The 25765-nt window shown below is 36.1% G+C and overlaps 1 protein-coding gene across 1 annotated transcript in view; it reads left to right on the top strand.

Moving 5' to 3' along the window:
- The window catches only part of ATF2 (activating transcription factor 2), an 88846-nt gene that overhangs the window by 11829 nt on the left and 51252 nt on the right, over window positions 1-25765 (top strand). Inside the window, 3 exon segments of the mRNA XM_045800312.2 lie at window positions 15156-15230; window positions 17538-17607; window positions 23952-24048. Of these exon segments, the coding sequence (XP_045656268.2) occupies window positions 15199-15230; window positions 17538-17607; window positions 23952-24048 (199 nt within the window). The 5' untranslated portion in view covers window positions 15156-15198.

Here is a 25765-nt window from a genome sequence, read left to right as displayed (position 1 = left end):
TCCTCACCTCCCTCAGCCTTCTTAGAATTAAGGAGAGTTAGGGCCTTAGTCTGGATTAGGTTTTAGTTTAAGGGAATGTTGTAGCTGGTTTGTTCTATTCAGACCACTAAAACTTTCAGTTGTAAGGCTGTTTCATTTTCATGTTCACTAAAATAGCACTTTTGATTTCCATCAAGTTTACCTTTCCATTCACAGCTTGGCTACCTCTTTGGTGCAAGAGGCCTAGCTTTTGGCCTGTCTCGGCTTTCAACATGCCTTCCTCACTAAACGTAATCATTTCTAGCTTTTGGTTTAATGTGGGAGATGTGCCCCTCTTCCTTTCCCTTAAACATTTAGAGACCATTGGAGGGTCATTAATTGATCTAATTTCAATATTGTGTCTCAGGGCACAGGGAAGCAGAAAGAGAGGAAGAGATGGGGGAGGAGCTGGTGGGTGCAACAGTTAGAACTTACACAACACTTATCAATTAAGTTTGCTGTCTTATGTGGGTGTAGTTCATGGTGCCCTAAAACAATTGTAATGGTAACATCAAAGATCACTGATCACAAATCACCATAGCAAATATAAGAATGAAGAAGTTTGAAATTTGCAAGAATTACCAAAATGTGACACAAAGACATGAAGTGAGCAAATGCTGTTGGAAAAATGGCACCAGTAGAGTTGTTCCATACAGTGAAGGTTGCCAGAAACCTTCAATTTCTAAAAAATGCGCTATTTGTGAGGCTCAGTAAAGTGAAGCTCAATAAAATAGGGTATGCCTGTATAAGAAGTGCGTATACAGTAGCTAGGGTAGGGTAGCAGTGGTAAAGGAAGTTATTTACATCTATGTGTTTCAAGTTACCCCCCCCCAAAAAAAGAAAACCGAAAAACAAAAAAGCATTGTTTAATATCTTTCAGAGTCTGAATGATAATCTTCACATTGCATGCATAAAACATAAGCTGTTATAGGCCAGACCAGGTATAGCTTGCTAGCTTAATCTTGCTGCCTTTCTCTTGAAGTGAGAACCAGAAGTCCATCTTGCTATTTTCTAGGGTGTTAGTTCCTGGTCCTTTGTGAGCAACTGCTAAAATAAGAACACACACTCCATAGGAAGATCCGAAGCCCTACTTAAGATATACATTTCCCTGAGAGAAACAATTTGCAGAAATTTATCTCTACCTAGAAAACATGAACCTGTACACAGAGGCATTTGTCCTTTGAACTGCTGCTCCATTTATAGTCCTTATTTTACATTTGTATAGCTCAATATCCTGTTCAGGTCCCTTTCCCTTTAAGGAACAGTCTGTGTAAAACAGAATTTTGATGCCAACTTTGAAACGAGTCTTTCCAGCTTCTAGTATTGTCATCAAAGTTTTAAACATGAAGACTGTTTCGGTCAGCCTTATTCAAGGTGAAGTGCAGTCCTTCTTTTCAACAGTCTGCATAAGGACATCTCCCAAGTTCATATACAGCCTAATAATGAGAGTTCAGTCCTTAAATAATGAGGAAAAGTCTACTTCCCTTTTAACATCCTGTTCCAGGATTACTGCCTTTTCCTGATGGAATTGGTAACTTGGTTTTCTGCCCGGTTCTTACCCAGACTCCGCTTGGGCACTCCATTACTTACGTAATGGCCCTGTGTTAATCATTTCTGAGTTTTGTGGACTGCATATGTGAGTTTATCCTCCCAAACTACAACTTACTTAGGTTGTTTCTTTGCTCTTGCATTGTTATTCTGGTCTTGAGATTTTTCTCTTCTTTCTCTGTCACCTACAGATTGGCCTTTTATATTTAGAGAAGTTCGTTATGAACACTAGTCTTGCTCCTTGGCCACTGGCAGGACTTTCTGCTTTTGAAAGCTCTTTTCAGTAGACTGCTAAGACATTTCTACAAGGTATCTGCCAACCATCTTTTACATTTTAGGATGAGACAGTATGATGACAGAAATGTTGACCAGTATTCATTTTCCTCTTTTTATTATAGATGCTCCAATTTTTAACTGAGCATATGGTGAAATAAAGAATTTATTTCTCAGCTAGGTATAGCTGTTGTGACTTAAGTTCTGGTGTATGGAATGTAAATAGAAGTATCCTGTGAGTTGTTGGAAAGTTTCCTTAATAGGAGGCTATTGCTCACCTCCTCATTCTCCTTCCCGCTGTCTGATCAGCAGATGTTAGTTACACCTTAAGCAGTTATTTTAAACCATGAAGGGGATACCACATGTTGAGGATGGTAAAACAGCAAAGTAGAAGGAGCCTGGGTTCCTAGTGATCATAATTTGGGATTGCCTGTGCTTTTATATGAGAGAAACTTCTGAATCATTTAAGCCATTGTTAACAAATTCTGAGTTTTCTGTCACTCGTAGCTGAACCCAATCCAGCTGAAATAGGTATAAAAAAATCAAGCTGTTTCCACATGAAAAGCCTATGAACTGGATCCCCTGGATGGTATGGTGCAGCACTGACACAAAAATTTTTCATCTATAAATAAAAACTTGGAAGAAAAGAAAAAAAAATATATTATCATCTCCACTCAGAATTTTGATGCTCAGATTCAGCACTGCCTATTCACCTATTATCTATGATCACCCCTCCCTTCTATTAGAAAGGTTCATTTTTCTCCTTTCACCAAGATTCCACTGCTGTACTTCCGTCCTTGAAACTGTTCACACCTCTAGGTGGCATTTTGCTAGGAGTTACAGGCGACCGCAGGATAAACATCTTCCTGGAGCATTGAAACTTTTGGAGGGAACCTTATTTTTATATCAGAAAATAATGGAATGGAAGGCAAACTTCACATACATTTTTAAATATAAAGGCTTAAAAGTTTTTGTGTCAGAGTTCAACTGCATGAGCCTGTTTCTTCAGATCTTAAGAGTAAGGTGTTCACTCTCTTTTCTGCCTCTCCTTTGCCCTAGGGATATTCAGATGGAAACTTGAGAAGCACTGCTTACTTGATTAGAGCTAAAGGATTCCTGGCAGCAGTGAATAAAGCTCATGGCCCACCAGTTAGAAAGGTAAGAGATTTTAAGCTTTTAATGCAAAAGTGGTTTTTCATTTTCCAATTGTCTCTCAAATATTACTGAATTCAACAGATGTTGCCAGATAGTATCCTCAGGGTGCTAGTGTCCTACCATATTGATAGTGTTTAGTTTAAAAAAAAAAAAAAAAGGAAATTTAGTAAATTCGGAAATATCCTTATGGAGCTACAGTGCATATCCACATATAAAAGCACACTGAAGATTTAACATTAAATTGTTTAATTTTTTTTTGAAAGATTTTATTTTTTTGTTTGTCAGAGAAAGCAGAAGCAGGGAGAATGGCAGGCAGAGGGAGAAGCAGGCTCCCCATTGAGCAAGGAGGGTGATGAGGGATTCCATCCCAGGACCTTGGGATCATGACCTGAGGTGAAGGCAGATGCTTAACCAACTGAGCCACCCAGGCGTCCCAAATTGTTTAATTTTAACTCAGAGCCTCTTAAACTTATCTGACTAGGGAATTCTCTATAGCAAAGGGTCCCCTTGTGAAAGTCTCAATTCTTCTAGGATTTAATAAAGGATAGTAACAAGAGTTACTCCTTGAAGTATTTTGCCTTTTTTTTTTTTTTTTTTCCGAGTAAGCTCTATGCCCAATATGGGGCTTTGAACTTATGACCCCAAGATCAAGAGTCACATGCTCTACCTACTGAACCAGCCAAACGCCCTGAAGTATTTTCTATAGTCCAAAAATATTTTGGATAAAAAGTATTGCCTGTTTGAAGGCTGTACGTGCTAACTAAAATGTCAACATTTATTTGCTTTTGTATTGAATTAAATCAGCTAAATTTAGTTCCATGATTATTCACACTGATCAGGAACATTAATAGGAAGTTACAGTCCTCAGATACACCTTTTTTGAAAATCTTCTGTGTGTCAGCCACAGTGTGGTGATGTTAAAGATATAAAATACAGTGGTTTCTCGTTCCAAGCCATTTATAGTTTGGGGATGTAGCTTCTAAAAATGGAAGGAAAATTTTGATAAATTAAATGATCTGGCACACAAAATCTTTCAAAACATGGTCGCCTAGTGATAGGCTTTGTCAGATACATCAAGACATACAAGCAGATTGGCCTATGCTGTGGTTCCTGAATCTGATGGTTCAGATCAAAAGAGAAACCATGTGTAAATGTACAGTTATTCTAATTTGGACAAAATTTAGAAAATAAATGTATATGTATAATATATTTGAAAAAGTAAAAAATCTTAAGCAGGAAATTTTTTAAGGAGGAAAGGATGGCAAACTTTTTCTTGTACACTGATATACATATGTTAAATAATTTTTGAGCTACTTCACCAACTTAAGTGTTCAAATCCTGATTTGCTTAGAAGTATTTTCCATAAAATGTAATTCCAGGAGCACCTGGGTGGCTCAGTCAGTTAAGTGTCCAGCTTTCGATTTCGGCTCAGGTCATGCTTTCAGGGTTATGAGATTGAGCCTTGTGTCAGGCTCCACACTCAGTTGGGAGTCTGCCTCTTCCTCTCTCTCTTTCTCCCTTTCTCTCTCTTCCTCCCTCCCTCTCTCCCTCCCTTCTTCTGCTCCTCCCCCCCCCCCACATGCGTTTGTGGCCCCCCCCCCAAAATAAATAAATCTTTTTTGAAAAATGTAAATTCCGTAAGGGCAGGGACTGTGTCTGTATCATTGCACCCTGGAGCCTAGCATAATTTCTACCGTTTTGCATGTACTCAATAAATATTTATCGACTAAATGACTAAGTAAATGAGTGATCTGAATTTCGAGGTAGGGAGATAGTGGATGGAGGGTGAGCAGTGTTTACTAAGAAAGATGGTTAAGTGGGAGGTGAGCGCATTCTAGGCTGAGAGATGGAGTGGATTAAAAGCCTGCATGAAACCAGAGCCAAGGGATTAAGGAGTAGCATGAGTGGGGTAGAAGGCAGGGGTCAGTCCATATGCAGTGGTCTGGAGGCAATGTTATGGATTTGAGGCCTTATCCTAAACATTTCTTTTATAACTGGTCCTTTCCTCTCATTTTGACGGGTACTGTGATGTGCAAATCATCATTCTCCTTTCTGAATTTAGCAGTAGTTTGTACTGGCTTTCTTATGCATAGTGGTGTCCTTTAATCCATCCTCCATACTTCTGTTAGATCTTGCAGAAATTCTCCTTTGATTATCTAGTTCATCATCATAAAATCTTTCCATTTTTTTACAGCAGGATTAAGCACACTTATTCTTCAAAGGGCCCGATAGTGTTTATTTTAGACTTTGTAGGGGCCACATATGGTCTCTGTTGCTTATTCTCCTCCCACCCCCGCCCATTTAAAAATGTGAAAAACTTGCTTAGCTCAACATTTTGGCACAGGCTTATATTTATAACCTCAGAGTTGCAGTGGGATGGGGGTGGTGACAGTGATTCCAAACTCCTTGCCAGGGTAATAAAGGTCCTTCAAGATTTGCTTCTTTTTTCTGGCCTTATCTCTCTTCCCTTCAACCTTATATCCCCATGCTTCAGCCATCAGAAGTTCTTAAAGATCCCTCAGTGTCCTCTGCTTCATTGTGATTCTCCATGCTTGCTGTCTTCTCTGCTGAAAACATCCTCCCTCACTGCCTGATGCCTCTACCTTTGAGACTACACTCAGGCATTACTTCCTTCAGTAGTAGCCTTCCCAGACCCTCTCTCCACATTTGGCTATTTGTCTTAGTTTGGAGTTAGAAACTTAATCGGATAAATTCAGGTTTAAAAAAAAAAAAAGAGCTCATACTCAGAATACTGAAGACTTGCATGATTAAGTCACAGAAAGCATAGTCAGGCATTACAGAAACTACTTTTCTTCTTGGCTGCGTGGTTTCTCATCTCTGTTTTTCTGTGCCTATTCTCTTCTGGGTTTCATTAATTTCTTATCAGTATGAATATGATAGTAAATGTCTACCAGTCCGGATTATGATTTGGAATCTCTGCTGCCCACCTCTGTTTTTTCTTTTTACAAATTTCCTGAAGAGGTAATCTGATGGGCTTAACTTAGTTAGGTGTCTCCCCTGGTTCACCTGAGGCAGGTATGTCAGGGTCATGGATATTATAGGATTGCCCTTCACTGGTAATCAGGCTCTCTTAAGAGGGGAGTGTGGGGGGTGCCTGGGTGGCACAGCGGTTAAGCATCTGCCTGTGGCTCAGGGCGTGATCCTGGCGTTATGGGATCGAGCCCCACATCAGGCTCCTCAGCTATGAGCCTGCTTCCTCCTCTCCCACTCCCCCTGCTTGTGTTCCCTCTCTCGCTGGCTGTCTCTATCTCTGTCGAATAAATAAATAAAATCTTAAAAAAAAAAAAAAGAGGGGAGTGTGGGTGCTGAGGAGAGATGACCAGCTCCATGATCTTAATCCCCTATGTTCCCATAGTGCCTGGGTATATCTTTATCGTTTTATGTATATCACTGAATTATTCTTGTTTGTCCTTACTAACCTGATTTTGAGGGCAAGGACCATATCTCTTAATGTGGCATAAGGTACAAAATATGCAGTCAGATATTTTCCAAGTACATTTTATAAAGTAGTTGAATTAGAAATGTTTGGGAATGCTATACATTGTATGTAATATTTAATATTATCCATATTTTAGAAATCTGCTTTGAAACTTGAGTACATGCTTTAAAAGTGAGAAATTGTAACATTTATAGTTCTATGGCTAGCTAGAAGAACAGTAAAATTAACATTTTAGAATCCAGAGATTTTTGGGGTGCCTGAATGGCTCAGTCGGAAGAGCATTTGACTTTTGGTCTTGGAGTTGTGAGTTTGAGCCCACATAGGGTGTAGAGTTCACTTAAATAAAAAAACTTAAAATATTTTTTTAACTAAAAAAAGAATGTAGAAACTTTTGAAGTTAATCACCAGAAATTGACTTGCTCCCTCCCTTTTTTTTTTTAAGATTTCATTTTTAAGTACTCTCTGTACCTGATGTGGGGCTCGAACTCACAACCTGGAGACCAAGAGTCACATGCTCCACTGACCGAGCCAGCCAACACCCCTCTTCCTCCCATTTTTAAAGCTTAATTTACCTACCCTATTTTCTATGAAGTAAATTGGTTTTTTTCTTACTTATTTTTGATAGATATTGAATAAAAGCCAAGTATTTTTATCAGCGGAATCATTTGAATGATAGTATTCCCATGTCATTTTGAATTCTGATATTATGACCTAAAGGATCATCTTGCTTAACACATTCTATATATTTAAAAAAAGGAACTAATAGGACAAGTAATTGATATCATCTCTTGAGTTTTTATTCAGATATGGTAATTGTTCTATTATGATTCTGTTTGCTCTTACCTGACAGTATAGAAGTGATTTTTCTTCTCTTTGACATCCCGTAACATGAAAGCTATAAACCAGAAACAAGCAGAGAATCATTAGAGAATCCGTGTTTTGTAGTATTTTTCTCATAACTATTCCTAAACACTATATGACACTAATTATACATGGTTATATAGTATATTTATGTGCAAATAGCTATAATTTAAACTCCTTCTATAAGTTTTTTTCATTTTTAATATTTTAGTTCAGAACCTTTTAAGAGTGAGTTGCCAGCAAGATGTCCCATTACCCCAAATACTTTATTTTCTACAATAAGACATTTTCCTACAAAACCACAATGTAGCCCTGAAAATCGAGAAATTGACATTGATATATTGCTACCATCTAATCTGCAAATCACATTTAAGTTTTCCAGTTGTTCCAATAATGTCTTTTTATAGCAATGGTTTCTGTCTAGAATTCACATTGCAGTTACTTGTCATGTCCTACTCATCTTTTTTAATCTGAAATAGTTCTTCAGTCTTTCCTTCAGTTTGATGACTTAGGCACCTTAGAAAATTAAAGTCCAGTTATTTTGAAGAATTTACCTCAATTTGGGGTTGTGTGATATTTTTCATGATTAGATTCACGTTTATGTATCTTTGACATGACTGTCATAGAAGTTATGCTCTGTCCTTATTGCTTCCTATTAGAGTACATGATACTGGTTTTCCTTATTTCTCATTTTGTTAACTTGGATCATGAGTAAGGTGATATTTGTCAGACTTTTGTAACTAAAATATATTTTATCAGGAAATATTTTGGAGGATATAAATGTCCTGTCTTATTGAAAGTTGAATTTATTCTTTTATGTATGTGTGGATTAGTGGAATCCTATTTTATTCACAATATGATCCATAACTGTCATTATTTATTTTGATTCTATTGTTTCAGATTTGGCCACTTTATGGCCAAATTCACAACCAAGTCCTTTTTTGTTTTCTTGCAAAAGATATTCAAAGCCCATCCTGTACTTGCCCTACCCTAGCCTTGGAGCCAGACAATTCTTGAAGGAACCCAGGTTCCTTTTGGTAAAGAATGGTATTCAGACATCAAGATCTGGGTGCCTAGTGGGTATATTGCTTTGAGGGTATCAGTGTTCTCAGGCCCTCCTCAGTAGACACAGCTAGGGAAATATATGAACATGTATGCAGATACATATACACATATTATCATCTATAACTTCATATCTCTATTTCTGTAACACCAATATCTCCAAATTTCATCTGATTACCAAGATTCATGCTGTATAATTACCTTCACCTATAGTGTGAGTTTACCTTTACCCACTACATCCTTGATATATCCATGTATTTTGTCAGTCCCTATGTGTGTATATAATGAATCACCTGTTGCCACCAGACCCACTCCTTCTCATCACGTACATGTTCTCCAGCTTGGGCCCTGGTATCCTGTGCTGGAGTGGTACTGTCTCTATCCCTCGCCACATATGGTTGCCTCCTCATACTTTCCTCTGGCCACTCTCTATTCCCATGGACAGTTTTCTCACCCTGCCCCAGCTGTGACACTCTGGACTGTCTGCTCCCCAATAGCCTGTCTAAGCTGCTTTTCATAAAGACATCCTTATATATGTTTTTTATGGAGGCGTGGCTTTTGTATTTTAAGTTATAAGAAATGGTTTGCTAGTTAATTTCTCCCATTTTCTTCTATTGTTCCTTGAAGCATTCTTTACTATTTTTTATTGGCATCTCATATTATGTGTGATTTTATTTGATAATAGGTCTGTTCAATAATTCTAGAAGTCCTAAAGGGTCTTTCTACACTACTTTTTTTAAGAGGTGGTTTACATAAAACTTCTGTATTGTTGTAGGCATAGAATAGCAGGGCGTAACGGTTAATATATATAGTGTATAGCAAGGCATACCAGCTGGCAGGCACAGTATAGCATTAAAAATGTTCTTGTCCCATTTTTTACCTTGAGCAAGTTACCCTTTGGGACCTCATTTGTAAGTTAGGTAGTTGGGACTAGATCAAGAATACAATAAAGTACACGATCAGAAATCCATGTGCTAAGAAAGCCTACTATGATCTATATTCAAGAGAGAATTTTGGACTAAGATTTTGTGGGGTTTTTTGTTTGTTTGTTTTAAAGATTTTATTTATTTATGTGACAGAGAGACAGCCAGCGAGAGAGGGAACACAGCACGGGAGAGGGAGAGGAAGAAGCAGGCTCCCAGCCAAGGAGCCCGATGTGGGACTCTATCCAGGAATGCCGGGATCACGCCCTGAGCCGAAGGCAGACGCTTAACGACTGCGCTACCCAGGCGCCCCTAAGATTTTGTTTTTTAAGAATGGGCAAAGGAAGCATTCACAGAACTACAAATGACCATTATATATATGAAAAAGTTTAACGTTATTAGTGTATCAAGATATGCAACTTTATTTTATTTATTTATTTTTTAAAGTTTATTTATTTATTTGACAGAGAGACAGCCAGTGAGAGAGGGAACACAGGCAGGGGGAGTGGGAGAGGAAGGAGCAGGCTCCCAGCGGAGGAGCCTGATGTGGGGGCTCGATCCCAGAACTCCGGGATCATGCCCTGAGCCGAAGGCAGACGCTTAACTACTGAACCACCCAGACACCCCCAAGATATGCAACTTTAAAATTAGGGTCTTTTTTCACTATTCTGACAAAAATGTTAAATAATATTCTTTGTTGGTACAGGTGTTGAGAAATGAGCTGTTTCTGTACACTACTGGTAAAGTAGAAGTCAATACTACATATCGGAGGGCAGTTAACAATGTAAATCAAAAGTCTTACAAATATGCCTTCACTTTGACATAGTAGTTTCGTTGCTATTGTTTTTCGTTGTTTTTTTAATTAAGCAAAAATTTTATTTCCAAGTTCGTCAAAGGTTATTACAAACACAAAGTACCTTTTTAAAGTGTCCCAAATTAAATCAAAGCCACATCATCAAAGTAAAACACTTGTGACATTAAGAATTCATTTAGGTTGGGGCACCTGGGTGGTGTAGTCAGTTAAGCGTCCAGCTGTTGATTTCAGCTCAGGTCATGAGCTCAGGGCCGTGAAATCTGTGGTCAGCATGGAGTCTGCTTGAGATTCTCCCTCCCTTCCTCTGTCCCTCCCACTTGTGCGTTCTCTTTGTCTCTCTCTCAAATCTTTTTTTAAAAAAAGAGTTCATTTAGGTTGTAGTATTTTCACATTATTTTATTTTTAATCATTTGCAGTGTTCTGAAAATCACATTTAAACATTTTTTTAAAGATATGAAATAATGTATTATATTTATTTTTTAAAGTACAATCACAACTATAAAGTAGAGGAACTTAAAGAAGACAAAGACCAAATCTGTTTCATATGCAGGATGGGGCATTTTAATACACAATATGACATGAATCTTTCCAAACAAGTTTGCTTAGAAGCACCTCCCATGTTTAGTGTTAAAACAATCTTCTCATTTAGAAAAATCAAGACATCATTTGATTAATAAAGCCTGTTCTTCCCCCAGTTTTAAAAATGCTTGTCTTCATTTAGAAACTGTAAACTCATGAGAAAAAAAGTTTCTATGGTATAGAAATCTCTAGAACAACAAATTACAAATATTCCATTTTTTTAACAAAAATGTTTTCCTTCCCAAAATGTAAACATGTAATAAATAAAACAAACATGTTCCAAACCACCTCTTAATTATAGTAATTCGCTTATGGAAGAGCTGTATTTGGTGGTAACATGTTTGTTTGTCTTAAATATAAAAGCACTTTACCAAAAGAATCAGGCCATTATTATTTAAAGTCTATTACTTCACCCAGTTTCCTTATCTGAATAGAAAGTCATCAGTTCTGTAGAATTTTGGCTATAGGACCAGACCTCAGGAAAAGTCTGAAATACTTAAAAGTCATTTCGGCTGGAGAAAAGTGTTTTCTTGAGATTTGGAAGCAGTCATTCATCACTTTGTACTTAAATGCATTCCTCAGCAAACTTCTTCCCTACAAGCCTTTAGAATAAAGCACGGGATCTGGGCTTCTGGAAGAGGTTGCTTGCAGCTGGAACACCTACCAGCAGGGTATCCTTGCAGGCATTCTGCATGCAGTACTGCTGAAACTCTGCAGCCAGCTAGGAGACTTTGGTCCTCTCCATGCGTGCCTCCAGCTTGACCTGCTCCACCAGGCCACCGCCTGCAGGGCAATCACACTGCCCTAGAAGACATGGCAGAGGTGCTGGGCTCCTTGACATAATAATTTCATTTCTTTTCTAGAAATTCCTCCTGTCAGAATTATTATAGATATTGCTCAAAGCTTTGTTATCATTTGTAGATGATAAAAATCCCACTAATAATAGTGGTTAAAGCAAAAAACAAAACAAAAACAAACCCCAGATCCACTAATAGAGAATTAGTTAAAAATATGTCATGACTGTATGATGGAATACTGTATAGCCATTAGAAATGACATCTAATATTTAATGATATTACTATTTAACAATGTGGCAGAATTTAGGTAATTGTATTTTGAAGAAAGTTGTAACCCTACTTTTACAATTTGTAAAGCTGCATATCTCCATACATTGGTAAGACTGGAATATGTACTCTGTGGAATATTGAACAGTAAATGGTGATATTTTAGGTGACTTTTATTTTTTTCTTTTTGCTCTTCTGTATTTTTATGGGAGCAAATTTAAAAGTTCCGTATTATGTCTTAGTTCAGTACATACAATTTAGTTCATATCCTCAGGAGATAACAGTGACCTCCTTCTGAACCCCAAGCTTCTACCCTCAAGGTTTTTTAGAATTATGTAAGACTGATCATTTACGTGGGATACCTAGTAGTGGAAATTGCTCTGGCTATGTTGTAACAAAATTCAAAGTATACCAACATTCAAAGTATACGTTGAAGTTTGGGTTTCTAAAGTAAAATGCCTTAGAGCAATGAAATAGAGAAACATTTTGAGGGGAACATGTATGTGTTTACACTTGGAATTGTCTTAGGAACCTGGAAAGAAGTCTGCACTGCATGCTTGATTAGCTGATATGAACTCCCTCACTATCCGGGAAGCTTCTTGAGGGCAGGTACCTATCTTAGACCACCACTACATCTCTCCACTACATCTGGCAGATGCAGTGGACACTCAAATATTTGTTGAATGAAAGAAGAAAAGGGGAAACTCTGATGGCGCTAGATCATGAGGGCAAGGAAGATAAAGGACTATTAGAAGAAGAGTTAAGACTGAGATTAGAGAAACCAAAGGACTTTTAGATTTTGTCTAGAACCCTCATGTATTTTTCATAACAGTGACTCTCCTGTCAGTATAGGTTTGGATGCTTGCCAGAGAGTGGTGTAGTATATTAACAATTCTCTATAGTCATCAAATTCTCTAACAACTTAGAGTTGAACAAAGCTTCCTTTCCCTGTGAGCATATTTCCAACGTTGCTGTAAAAGGGAGATAGGGGCACCTGGGTGGCTCAGTTAGGTAAGCTGCCTTCGTTTAGGTCATGATCCCAGGAGTCATGATCCCAGGCTCCTGGGATGGAGCCCTGCATCAGGCTCCCCGCTCAGCAGGAGTCTGCTTCTCCCTCTCCCTCTGCTCCCCCCCCCCACTTGTGCTCTCTTTCAAATAGAAAAAATCTTTATTTAAAAAAAAAAGGGGAGGTAAGCCTAGATTAGAGGCTTGAGATTCATTTTAATAAAGAGATAGCATTTAAGCCTCCTAAAGCGAATACCATCATTTATGTCTCAAGGTGCTTCAACTGTTGTATTTACAACTACCTCAGATAGGTTTTAGAAAATAGTAATCAGGAATGGGAATTTTTATTGGTTGGCTAGGAAGTAGGCTGATGTGTAGGTAAGGAACTTGTTTTGTAGAGAAAGAGGGCAGTTGAAGTGGGGGGACAGTGGAAAAGATGAGAGAGAAAAGGGTACAGGGGGCTAATTCCCTCAGAAAGCATTTCTGGAACTTATCAGTTTGGTCCCTGCACTACCTGTGTATTCTTATAGTGTGTTAACTTTTATTCTTACCAAAGGAGTTGAAATTATATTTCTGTATTCCTCTTTCTTCTGCTAGACTAAAAGTCTGTCAAGCGCAGGGACTGTTTTTTCATCTTTGTGTCTTGGCACAAATGTTAAATGTTTAAATGTTTCTTGAACTTAACTGAATTTAAGTTTTGCTTTGATTTTTCATAGCCAATATGAACTGCATTTTCTTATTAGTTTTAGAAGAGTTTTTTGAGGTAGCCTAAACTTATTTGACTTGTTCATATCATATGACTATTCATTCCTTAATATTTAATGAGTAAATGCTACTGTGAGGTAGGCACGTTTTAGGTAGCTAACCCAAAGATAAGTTCCTTGCCCTCATTAAGCTCACATTCTATGGGTAATGACAGAAGCTTAACATTTATAGATTTCCTTTGAATTATTCTAGTGTTCTTTTCTGTCTTCTCACAGACAGCATGGTAAAGTTGGGTGTGAATGGAGGAATAGAACCCTACCAGATACAAGTTTTGCCTGGAAACCAGGAGAAAAAAACCTTTCTTCTTCCTACCTCCTATACCAAATCACCGTAACTCCATGACTCAGAATTGTGGCTGTTTATACATTTCCCCACAGGAATTGTCCAGTTCTTTTGAGCAAGACATTCTTGATACCACATTTATAAGCAAAATTATGAAAAAATAATTTTTTCTTTATGTATCACTGTCTTACTTGAATAAGCATATAGTTACTCTTCACCACTGGATGAAGTTTCAGTCAATGTTAGATGAAGTATTTGCAGAATTATTTATTATTATTATTTTTTTAGTAATCTCCACACCCAACGTAGGGCTAGAAGTTGTAACCCTGAGATCAAGAGTCGCATGCTCTTCCGACCGAGCCAGCCAGGTGCCCCTAGCAGAGTTTTTTAAATGGGTCACTGACCTGGATAGTTTCAGCATGTCGTACTTGTTCTTAAACTAACATCAGGGATGCATGGGTGGCTCAGTCAATTAAGCATCTGAGCCTGTTTTGGCTCAGCTCCCGATCTCATGGGTCATGAGATCAAGCCCCATGTCCAACTCTGCACTCAGAGGGAGTCTGCTTGGATATTGTCTCCCTCTGCCCCTTCCCCCTGCCCTGTCTAAAATAAATAAATACATCTTTAAAAAAACCTAATATCAAATAAATAAGTTATAAGGCTGTGGAAGAGGGAGATGCTTATATAGATCAACTATATTACGGGACAAATAGAATTTTGATGAATTAGGCTGAGAACTTGATCACCTCTGACTACATTTTAAGAAGTTAAAAACTTTCCAAATAGGGGCGCCTGGGTGGCTCAGTTGTTAAGCGTCTGCCTTCGGCTCAGGGCGTGATCCTGGCATTATGGGATCGATCCCCGCATCAGGCTCCTCTGCTGGGAGCCTGCTTCTTCCTCTCCCACTCCCCCTGCTTGTGTTCCCTCTCTCTCTCTGGCTGTCTCTCTCTGTCAAATAAATAAATAAAATCTTAAAAAAAAAAATCCAAATCGATATTCTAAAATGCTACATCTCTTCTTTCTCATCAGACTTCCAAAGTCAGGAGTTTTACTCTTTTAATAGCTGCCTTTCAACCACAGCCCTAAGGGCTGAATTAAATGTTTTTTCTTCTTTTACCCTCTGTGATGGAGTTGGATATATACATACCTATGTTTAAGGCATTTATATGGGTGCTCATATTATAGGAGCAGTATTCTTACCTCTTATGAAGATTCTTAAGAGTGACAGGGTTTGAGGTTGACAGTAGTGTTACAAAGAGTAAAATTATTCAGGTGTTTTTATTTCCTGTATTTCAGGTAGTGTTTCAAAACTATTTTTAACAGTGTGAAACCACTTTGTTTTTCAGTATCTTTGCCATGAAAAAGAGGACGTGATAAGTTGTTCAACTTATGAAATTCAAGTTACATGTGAATTCTGCCAGGTATGTATGCAGTATTTGGTATGTTTACCATTTTTCATATTTTAGATTATAAAAATTTTCAGTTATTTCTTGATAAATATTTCAGTATTTTTTTGATAATTAAAAACAAAAACAAAACACTTATCCAGTATATTAGTTTAGCTGCTAGTCCTATTATGTCTTTTTTTTTTTTTTTTAAGACTTTATGTATTTATTTGAGAGAGAGAGCATGAACAGGGGAAGGGTCAGAAGGAGACAGAGAAGCAGACTCCTTGCTGAGCAGGGGGCCCGACTCGGGGCCTGATCCCAGGACCCCAAGTTCATGACCTGAGCCAAAGACAGACGCTCAACCTACTGAGCTACCCAGGCACCCCCTGTTATGTCTTTAAATTATCGAATAGAACACCAAAATACACTTAACTATGACAAACATAAACATATTTTAGGGTTTGATTTCTAGAGTTCCAAATAATACTAGTCCCATGAGATGTTCTGTGAAAAAGCGTTTTGAATATAGCAAATGGATGTGGCAAAAATGCCATATTCTAGGTGCTCCTCTAGTCATTTCACTTGAACATATTAAAGGCTCTGAACAGTCCTACAAAAGAAAAAGTACTCCATCATTTACCAAATCTGTTTGATTACATACCTTTTTTCTGTAATAGCTCTTGTCATCCCTGTTGAAAATGCTTTGGGAAACATTGTTGAAAAAGGAACAATGTTTCCAGACTTTTAATTGAGTCAAATATGGTTGTTATATATAATTTTATAGAAAGAAAGCCAAGGCAAAATTTAAGACCTATAAGTTTTTGGAAAGAATGATTGGGATCTAAAACAAATATAGGAAAATAATCTTAACTCAGAAGTTTCTTTTTATAGTTATTTTGTTCAAATCAGGATCCAAAAAGGATTTACATTTGGTTAGTATGTTTATTTTTTTTTAAAGATTTTATTTATTTATTAGAGCGAGGGCGCGCACGAGCGGCAGGGAGGGACAGAGGGAGAGGGAGAGCAGACATCCCTGCTGAGCAGGGAGCCTGACACGGCTCGATCCCAGGATCCTGGATTCATGACCTGAGTCAAAGGCAGCCGCATAACCAACTGAGTCACCCAGGCACCCCTGATTAGTATATTTATTAAATCTCCTTTAATCTGTAACAGTTTCCACCTACCTCCTCTCCCTTTTGCTCTCCATCACACTTATTTGCTGAAGTGACCAGGTCTTTGTCCTATAGCATTTGGCTGGCTGCATCCAGGTAGTGTTGACAGGTTTCTCCTGTATTTCCTATATTTCCTATAGCTGAATCTAGTGATTAAATTCAGGTTTGACTCCGCATACTCTACACACACACACACACACACACACTCACTCACTCTCACACACTCACACACTGTACCCTCCCACATCCCCGCCCAAGAGTACTTCTCATGCTTTCTATTGTATCATATCAGGTGGCACATAATGTCTAATTGTCCCACTCTTAGTGATGTTAATTTAAGATTGACCTGTGAGTTCATTATAAAGTTCCCATCACCTTTTTTCCTAATGGTTTTATCATGTGGCCTAGATCCATTATTTAATTGGGCATTAAAATGGTGATTTTCTAATTATTTCATTTTTTATTCACTTAAACTATTGGACAGGAAAGATTTAGCCTGATAGACCACGGTTCCTAACCTTTTTTTTTTCTATAGTGTAAAATCTGCGTGTTACATGTATGTGTCTACTCATAAAAAGATTGGGGGGTAGCGCCTGGGTGGCTCAGTCATTAAGCGTCTGCCTTCGGCTCAGGGCGTGATACCAGCGTTCTCTGATCAAGCCCGCTTCGGGCTTCTCCCTTGGGAGCCTGCTTCTTCCTCTCCCACTCCCCCTGCTTGTGTTCCCTCTCTCGTTGGCTGTCTCTGTCAAATAAATAAATAAAACCTTAAAAAAAAAAAAAAGATTGAAGGGAAATAGGGCTAAAATGTCAGTAAAAGTATTTAATTTCACACTTAAAGAGAAAGGTAGTAAGTTTAGTGAAAATCATATAATATTACATTTAAAATTATTCTTTATTTAAATATCTGTACTGTAGGGGTGTCTGAGTCGCTCAGTCGGTTAAGCATCTGCCTTCATCTCAGGTCATGATCCCAGGGTCCTGGGATCGAGTCCCCTCATCAGGCTCCCTGCTCATCTGGAAGTCTGCTTCTTCTGCCCTCCCTCTGCTTGTGCACGTACTCCCTCTCTCTCTCTCTTTCTCTCTCTCAAAAATAAATAAATAAATCTTTAAAAATAAATAAAGATCTGTACTGTAAAACACTAAGCCATTGCTTAATGTTTTATTATAGGCAATACAAGGACCTGTGGAATATGAGTGATGACAAACCCTTTCTATGCACTGCCCCTGGATGTGGCCAGGTAATATATAAATTACTTTAGATCATTTTGTATATTCATATTTATTAAAACACTGGTGAAAGTTTATGTTGTCATTAAAAGGATTCACCTACAATTTTTTGTAAAATTTTGGAGTTAGAATGTAAGTAACCCAGAAAAATTTTGGGAAGAAATTCTTTTTCCTCATTAGTATATTTGAATTTTTAAAAACACTATCTAATATGGAAAAAACGTTAGAAGTCTTGTAATGGAAAGGTGGATACCTAGACAAAATCCAGGGCCTACCGGTATCTTCATTTGACCATTATTGTTTGAAAATCATTATAAATTGCTTAATTAGAAATCAGCTATTCATTATCTTGCTTGAAAATTATTTTACTTGCTGAACTTTTATGAAATTAACTAATGTTTACCTCTGACAGTGTCACTAATGCATTAATGTTCTTAATGTACCTAAGTCTAACATCTTCAGAGCATGTATGAAAGCATTTTCAGAAAATAATCTTTCCACATTGTATCAAAAAATAATATTTCAGTGTTTTTAACAGGCCATTAAATTATTAATATATTGCTGTTATAATAATTCTAACTTTAAAATGACTATAGACACCAAGAAATGAAAGAATAAATTTAATGTGTAGACAAATTACAGACTACTTAAGTATATACAAACTGTAAATCATAAATAAGTATTAGTAGTTCATTGGTTCATACTTGTTTTCTCTAGTTGACGTTTTAAATTGAGGTATAATTGATATACAGTAAACTGCACATACTTATAATGTACAATTTCATGTTTTAATGTATATATGCTCATAAAACCATCACCATAATTAAGATAGAGAACATACCCATCACCCCAAAAGTTTTGTCATGCCCAGTTGTTATTGCTCCTGCCTTTGTAAAACACTACTCTGCCATATGTCCCTATAGATTAGTTTGCATTTTCTAGAGTTTTATATAAATGGAGTCATACAGTATGTACTTTGGTCTGGCATCTTTTTTTCCTTATAATTAATTTGCGACTTCCCCATGTTATGTGACCAGTTGTTAACCCTTTTCATTGAGGAATAATATTTCATTATTATACAATTGTGGACATTTGGCTTATTTCCAGTTTTTATTTATTACAAATAAAGCCAGTATGATTTTTTTGTAGACAAGTCTTTGGTATGGATGCATGCTTTTTTTCTCTTGGGTAAATGCATAGGAATGAAATGGTGGGATCATATGTTAGATAGATATTTGTTTTTGAAGAAATCACCAAACTGTTTTCCAAAATGGATGCATCGCTTTACATTTCCACCATGAGTGTATGAGTCTTGTTGTGCCATATCTTTGTCTACATTTGGTGTTGTCAGTCTTCTAATTTTAGCCATTTTCATTGCGTGTATACTGATATATCACGTGGTTTTGATTTGCATTTTTTGATGAAAAGATGAGCACTCGTTCATGTGCTTATTGATCATTTACATTATTTTTTGTGACATTTCAAATCTTTTGCTGTTTTTAAAAGTCAGATTGTCTTTCTTTTAATTATTAACTCGTAGGAGTTCTTTATATATCCTGGATACCAGTCCATTGTCAAATAGTTTCTCCAGGTCTGTGGTTTGCATCTTAATTTTCATGATAAAAGCTTTTGATTGGAGCGCCTGGGTGGCTTGGTCGTTGTTAAGCGTCTGCCTTTGGCTCAGGGCGTGATCCCTGGATTCTGGGATTGAGCCCCACATCAGGCTTTCCCGCTGGGAGCCTGCTTCTTCCTCTCCCACTCCCCCTGCTTGTGTTCTCTCTCTCGCTTGTTGTCTCTCTCTCTGTCAAATAAATAAATAAAATATTTTTTAAAAAAAAGCTTTTGATCAACAGATCTTTCTAATTTTAATGAAGTCTAATGTATTAATTTTTTCTCTTTTATGGTTGTTGCTTTCTGTGACTTGTCTAAGAAATCTTTGCCTACCTTTAAGTCACAAAGGCATTCTCCTTTGTTTTCTCTGAAAGCTTGTTTTTCCATTTAGGCCTCTGTTTCATCTTGACTTACTTTTTGTGTATGTATATACTGGTGCGAGGTAGGACTTGAAGCTCACTTTTTTACATGTGGTTTTTCAGATATTCCAGCATCTATTGTTGAAAAGATTTTTCTTTCTCCATTAATTTGCTTCAGCTCCTTTATTGAAAATCAAATTACTGTGTAAGTGTAGGTCTGTTTCTCAGCCCTCTACTCTTTCATCAGTCTTGTCAACTTTTATGCTAGTACCACAATGTCTTGATTACTCTAGCTTTACAGTAATGCTTCTAGTCAGGTAAGGTAAGTTCACCAATTTAGTTCTCCTTTTTGAGATTGTTCTGGATAGTCTTTTAATTTTAGTCATTATGGTGAGGATGTAGTGGTATCTCATTATGATCTTAGTTTTCAATGATATATCTAAAGATGTTGAACCAGGGTAAAGATAGGAAGTTACCAGGGTTGGTGCTGCTTAGATAGCTTTGTCAGGGAATGCCTCTCTGATAAGGTGACATTTGAATTAAGACATGAAAATGTAGGAGCAGACCTCTGGAGGAAGTTTTTCAAACCGAAGGAACAACAAATAGAAAGTTTCAAAGGAGGGAATGGGTTTGGGTGTGTTTAAAAACAGAAGGATGACTATTGTGGGTGGAGCATATAGTGACCAACAAGGATAAGAGTAAGAGATTCTGTCAGGTAGAATAAAAGAGTCCATACCTTATAGGGCTTTGTAGACTGTGATAAGGTGTTTGGGCTTTATTCACAGAGCACTGAAAAGCCATTACTGAGCTAAGAGTGGAAACAGGCAGTAGAGACTGACAGCTGTCAGGTGAGAGATAATGGTGGCTTTGTCTAGGTGCTAATAGTGGACAATATAGAGATATAGACTGATTTGACATATATTTTGGAGATACATTAGATATTCATTTTTATATAAATTCAAGAAAGCTAAAAAAACTACACTTCCCAGAATTTTTTGAGAATAGTATTTCCTAGGAAATCAAAAATTCAAATAAGAATTGATTTTAGAAGCACCAATTTGGTGGTGGTGGTACAAGTTATTTTTTGTCATAAATATTGATATTATTCCAAATTTGAATTTTAGCTTTAATGCACTTAAATTTTCAAATTAAAAATTTTTTAAAATATATTTTGTTGATAATGTTATTTTGGAGAGAGACCTGTAGAAATCAATGCAAAGAATTTTAACTGGTTTCTCTTACTATTAAAAATGTTTTTATGGGGGCGCCTGGGTGGCACAGCGGTTAAAGCGTCTGCCTTCGGCTCAGGGCGTGATCCCGGCGTTCCGGGTTCGAGCCCCACGTCAGGCTCCTCCTCTATGAGCCTGCTTCTTCCTCTCCCACTCCCCCTGCTTGTGTTCCCTCTCTCGCTGGCTGTCTCTATCTCTGTCGAATAAATAAATAAAAAATCTTAAAAAAAAAAATGTTTTTATGTGCCTCAGTCACTATTAGGTATTTCACAGAAAGAGTTCTGTTAATCGCATTTGTCTTAGAGTGATGTTCCATTGAATTTGGTGAAAGAGACAAAGTGAGATAATTTAGTGAAAGTTTAACATAAGAGCTCTTCTATTTTATTTAATATCTTTGCTTTTGGTGATGCTTTCATTGAAAAGTATTTCTTACGTAGAATGTTTATACATTATAAGCTGTTTTACAAAGGAGATAAAGATTCATTTTATTTAGTCTAAAGTTCCACTGGAGGTGTGTAAATGTGTGTGTGTGTAACTTTCTGATGTTGAATAGATTCCTTCAAATTAGTAAAAGAAGCAGTAAGATGAGCTATTGGCCTTATGGCTTTATAACTTAGTTGTACCTATTTAATCTGTTAAATAGGAAAAAAAATCTATATCATGGATGTGAATGTATGTATTAAATGCAGAATGACTGACTTCTTAGGAAGTTAGTTGTGTGAGTGTTTAAGCTTTAGAAACATAGATTTCTCAGATATCAGAGCTTAAATTCATTATAAAAGCAATTGGTTTACCTCCCTTCCATTTGTCATGTTACCCTTCCTTTTTAACTTTATAAGAGGTGGTTATCCATCCTACCTTTCTTGACTGCCTTTTCAATTGTTTATTCAGCTGTATGCTCAAGGTGTTGTTGTTTAACAAAATAGTGTATCTTTTGCATTGGAGTTGTGCTGTAAATTGTCTGGAAGAAAAATATTATGAATTTAATATATTTAATATATTGTTATTACTACTAGTATCATAATTATTCTACAAAACTTATTTTTATTTTTTTATTTTTTTTTACAAAACTTATTTTTAAAATGAACTTTTTAATTTGGCTCAGAAAGCAATTCAGATAGATTCTGCAGAAAATTTTAGCATGTGGTAGTAGCTATTTTATAAGCATTTGTGGAAAAAATTTTATTCATTCATTATATATATATAAATATATATAATACATTAATATATGTATGTATGTATGTATATCTTTTCCTGGTGACTGCCTTTTGACAAGATGGCCTTTGAGATTTTTTTTTTTTAAGTTTCTTGTTAGAGGGAAATAAATTATTTCAGGTGATAGCTAAGGTTAAACTCATCTATTCTTGTGTTCCAGTTTCAGTGTATTTTATCCATGTACATCAATAATATATGATCAAAAATCTCTTAATAACATTTTGATAAGTTTGGTCTATAGAGCATATATGAAACTTTGTAAATACATATTTCTTGCAGTCCCCCTTTTAGTATTCACATGATCCTAAACGTTTTTTTAGGGTCCTTTTAGCTGTTCCTTTTCACTCAGGATCAATCTTGTTACCATTTTCACGTTTTGTACAGTTTGTACAATTCTATATGTGGTTGCTCTTTGGTTTGGATATTTATGGTCAAACCAGTCCAAGCAGAGAATAATTGTAGAATAAATTCCTAGGTGATAACTTTCCAGATTCTTATCTCTTAATTATGACCTCTACCAAAATGCATTTATTCACAAGTATTTAATTATTACCTTCATGGAGAAACTACATTGTTAGGTTCTTTGTTCATAAAGTGAATCTTGCTTTTAGATACTTTTAGTGTGGAATATAATACACATATATTTAAAACTCTAATGGAAAATAAGTAATGCCTACATTAGTCTATAAACTCTGCACATATGTTCATTAACTAAGAGCTGTTATTTAGCAGTCTATTAAAAGACAACTACTTCTTCCTCCAAATTTGGGAAGGATTCTTATAATGATAAAGCAATAGGAAGATAGTACTTGGGTGGGAAAGAACTGGATTATTTTATAATGAACTGCTTTTTTATCATATTGATTGTTCTTTCTTTGCTGGATTACAAGAAGCATTTTTTTAAATATGGTAACATAAAGAACCTGATTTACTTAATTTGTCCAGGAGTAATATTTCTATAAGAGAAGGAATCTGGTGTTTTTAAAAAAATTTTTTTATTTTAAAACCCACGCATGAGCTGGGGGAGGAGTGGGGGGAAAGAGAGAATCTCAAGTGGACTTCCCACTGAACATGAGCCCCCATGACAGGGGCTCAGTCTCATGACCCTAAGATCATGATGTGAGCTGAAATCAAGAGTCAGATGCTTAACCAACTGAGCCACCCAGGTACCCCATTTTGATAGTTCAGGGGAACTACGTTCAAATATATATAATTTTAGCATCCCCATTTATAAGGGGGTAGGGTAGAGAGTTTATATGTCCTAATTTGGCATTTTATAATTTTTGCTCTGAAATAACAAAATGTAAGTGCTCCTTATTTTCAGTTAAAATTGTTGCTTGATAAGGAGCATCTTCATTAAGGTCGATGTCAGACATTATTTTAAAATGAACTGCTTTGTTGCATTGGTTGCTGTATCTTTGTTGGATTTTTAAAAAAGCATTCCTTTTTAATGTGGTAACATAAAGAACCTGATTTACTACTTAATTTGTCCAGGGGTAATATTTTTATGAGAATTCTCATTTTAAAAGTGGTAAGTAACCTGAAGTCTGTGTAAATACAGTACTTTCTTCAAAAGTCACTGAACCATGGAATACATATTTCTACTATGATGTGGCAAAAAAAAATCAATAGTGGTCTGTTTTTAGTGTCCAAATGAAATTTATATGAAGTTTCTTTGCCTCAGATTTTATTTTTAAATGCTCTCAAATGATTTATGTGACTTAATGATACATCAGTATTGCTTATTCTTGGGTAATGGGTTTTCTATAATTATATGAAGTCTTGTATGTTAATCTATACTAACAATAGATTCTTTTATAGTTAACAAACTATTTCATTGTTAATGGTGGTTTTACATGTTGTGGAAATGAATTTCCTTATCATTTTACTTATTTGATCAAATTGAAAATCTTAACTATATTTTAAAACTTTTTGCCACAGCGTTTTACCAACGAGGATCATTTGGCTGTCCATAAACATAAACATGAGATGACACTGAAATTTGGTCCAGCACGTAATGACAGTGTCATTGTGGCTGGTTAGTATATGCTTTTATTAATAGCTTATATACATATTTCACCTGGAATGTGCACAATTTTTGTGTATTCTCTGTAAATAATATAGTCTGGTGATATTCCAATTACTTCATTTACAGTAAATGTTGGCAACATGTATTTTACCCATTACATTTCCATGTTTCCTTCTGACCATTCATTTCACTTTTCTGTGTGGTTTTCAAATGTAGATTTCAGTGTTTTGTGGAAGTTAATTAGAACCCTGGGAGCATTTATAGCATCTCCAAAGTTTACATTTAATTGATAATTGAACTAATGTGATGTTTACTCAATGTTTCTTTTTGCTTTTTACACCTGGTTTGCAATGCTGTGGGAAGATAGGAAATGATCAAGGCTCCTCCTGTTGGAGAAAGATCAATTAGCAGACTTGTTCACTAGAATTTTGTTTATATTTCTTTTGGGACTAAAACATCTGTGTTAGTAAAAATACTGTCAAGAATGGGGACTAAATTCAGTCAATGCTTTTTTCGTGTGTTTTGATCCTATGAACATATACAGTTTCACATAAGCAGATGATTATCTTTCACAGTATGTGAAAAGAGAAAATTCATGCATTGTTTTATTGTCATTTCATGCTGTATTAGCTGCCCCTTTTTTGGTATTTAAATATATATGTACACACATCTGTGTATAGGAACACACACATAATATGCATAGTTTTACTGCATTTTGTATATTTTATGAGTATTGTTACAAGAAAACAAAGTTTTATATAAAGCTTAACATATTTATATAAATTTCAGGTCATAACCACAGAGTCCCATAAGTATTCAAAACCAACCCTAAATTATTCTTTTTCTCTTTTGAAGTTTGAGTTATACTATTTGTCAGTCTGGGATTAATGCGGAAATATGAATATTATTAGTATTTTGAAATTATTACCCAACATACAGATTAAATTTATCATATGCAAGGCTTTGGAGAGATAATGAGGCAGTTGGTTTTTCCTGTACTTTCAGTATCATAATTTTTGTAATGAAAAAATTTGAGTTAACAAAAAGTTGGTAATTTGTCAAAAATATTTAGGAAAAATGAAAGAACATGTTGAGCATTTCTTTAGTTCCATAAGTAAAAGGAAGCAGAGAAGAGTGAGATATGCACTTCTTGAGAATATTGTACATCATATATTAAGACCTGGAACCCAAAAAAGTAGTCAAACAAAATAACAACAACCTGGACAGTTCGCTCTCTAAGGCATGAGAGGTCTTTGCTTGTCTGAAACTTATTGTCCTAGACCAATATTTAACTTTTCAGCTCAAAATGTTTTGAGATTTGTTTCTAGAAATTTCCTAGTGGTTTACCTTTATAACAGTAGAAAAACAGAACACATTCAAACATAGCACTTGACCATTTTTTACTACATGTTGAAATTAGTAGTTTAGCATTACTGTGTAAGTTTAATGCATGATGTGTGTAGTATATATTTGATGATCAGTAGCCATAAGCCACTGCATGTTTAAACAATTGTGCCTGTACTGACTTTTCTTTTCTCACACCTAATCATTCCAGAAATCACTGATAATAGTGTTTTATGCATATGTATTTTATTTTTAAGATTTTTCTCTCCCTTTACCACGCATTAGGAGCCTTTTGTTGAGCTGAGATAAAGCCTTTGATTGTGAACAGAGGACACAAATTTATATTCAGTTTACTAATTCAGCTATAATGGACTTAAGTTGA

Source organism: Ursus americanus, chromosome 1 (genome assembly GCF_024610735.1).
Source record: "Ursus americanus isolate L20-20 chromosome 1, mUrsAme1.1.p, whole genome shotgun sequence".
Lineage (NCBI taxonomy): Eukaryota > Metazoa > Chordata > Mammalia > Carnivora > Ursidae > Ursus > Ursus americanus.
The sequence above is the reverse complement of the archived record's forward strand: the minus strand, read 5'-3'. Positions and strand labels throughout refer to the sequence as shown.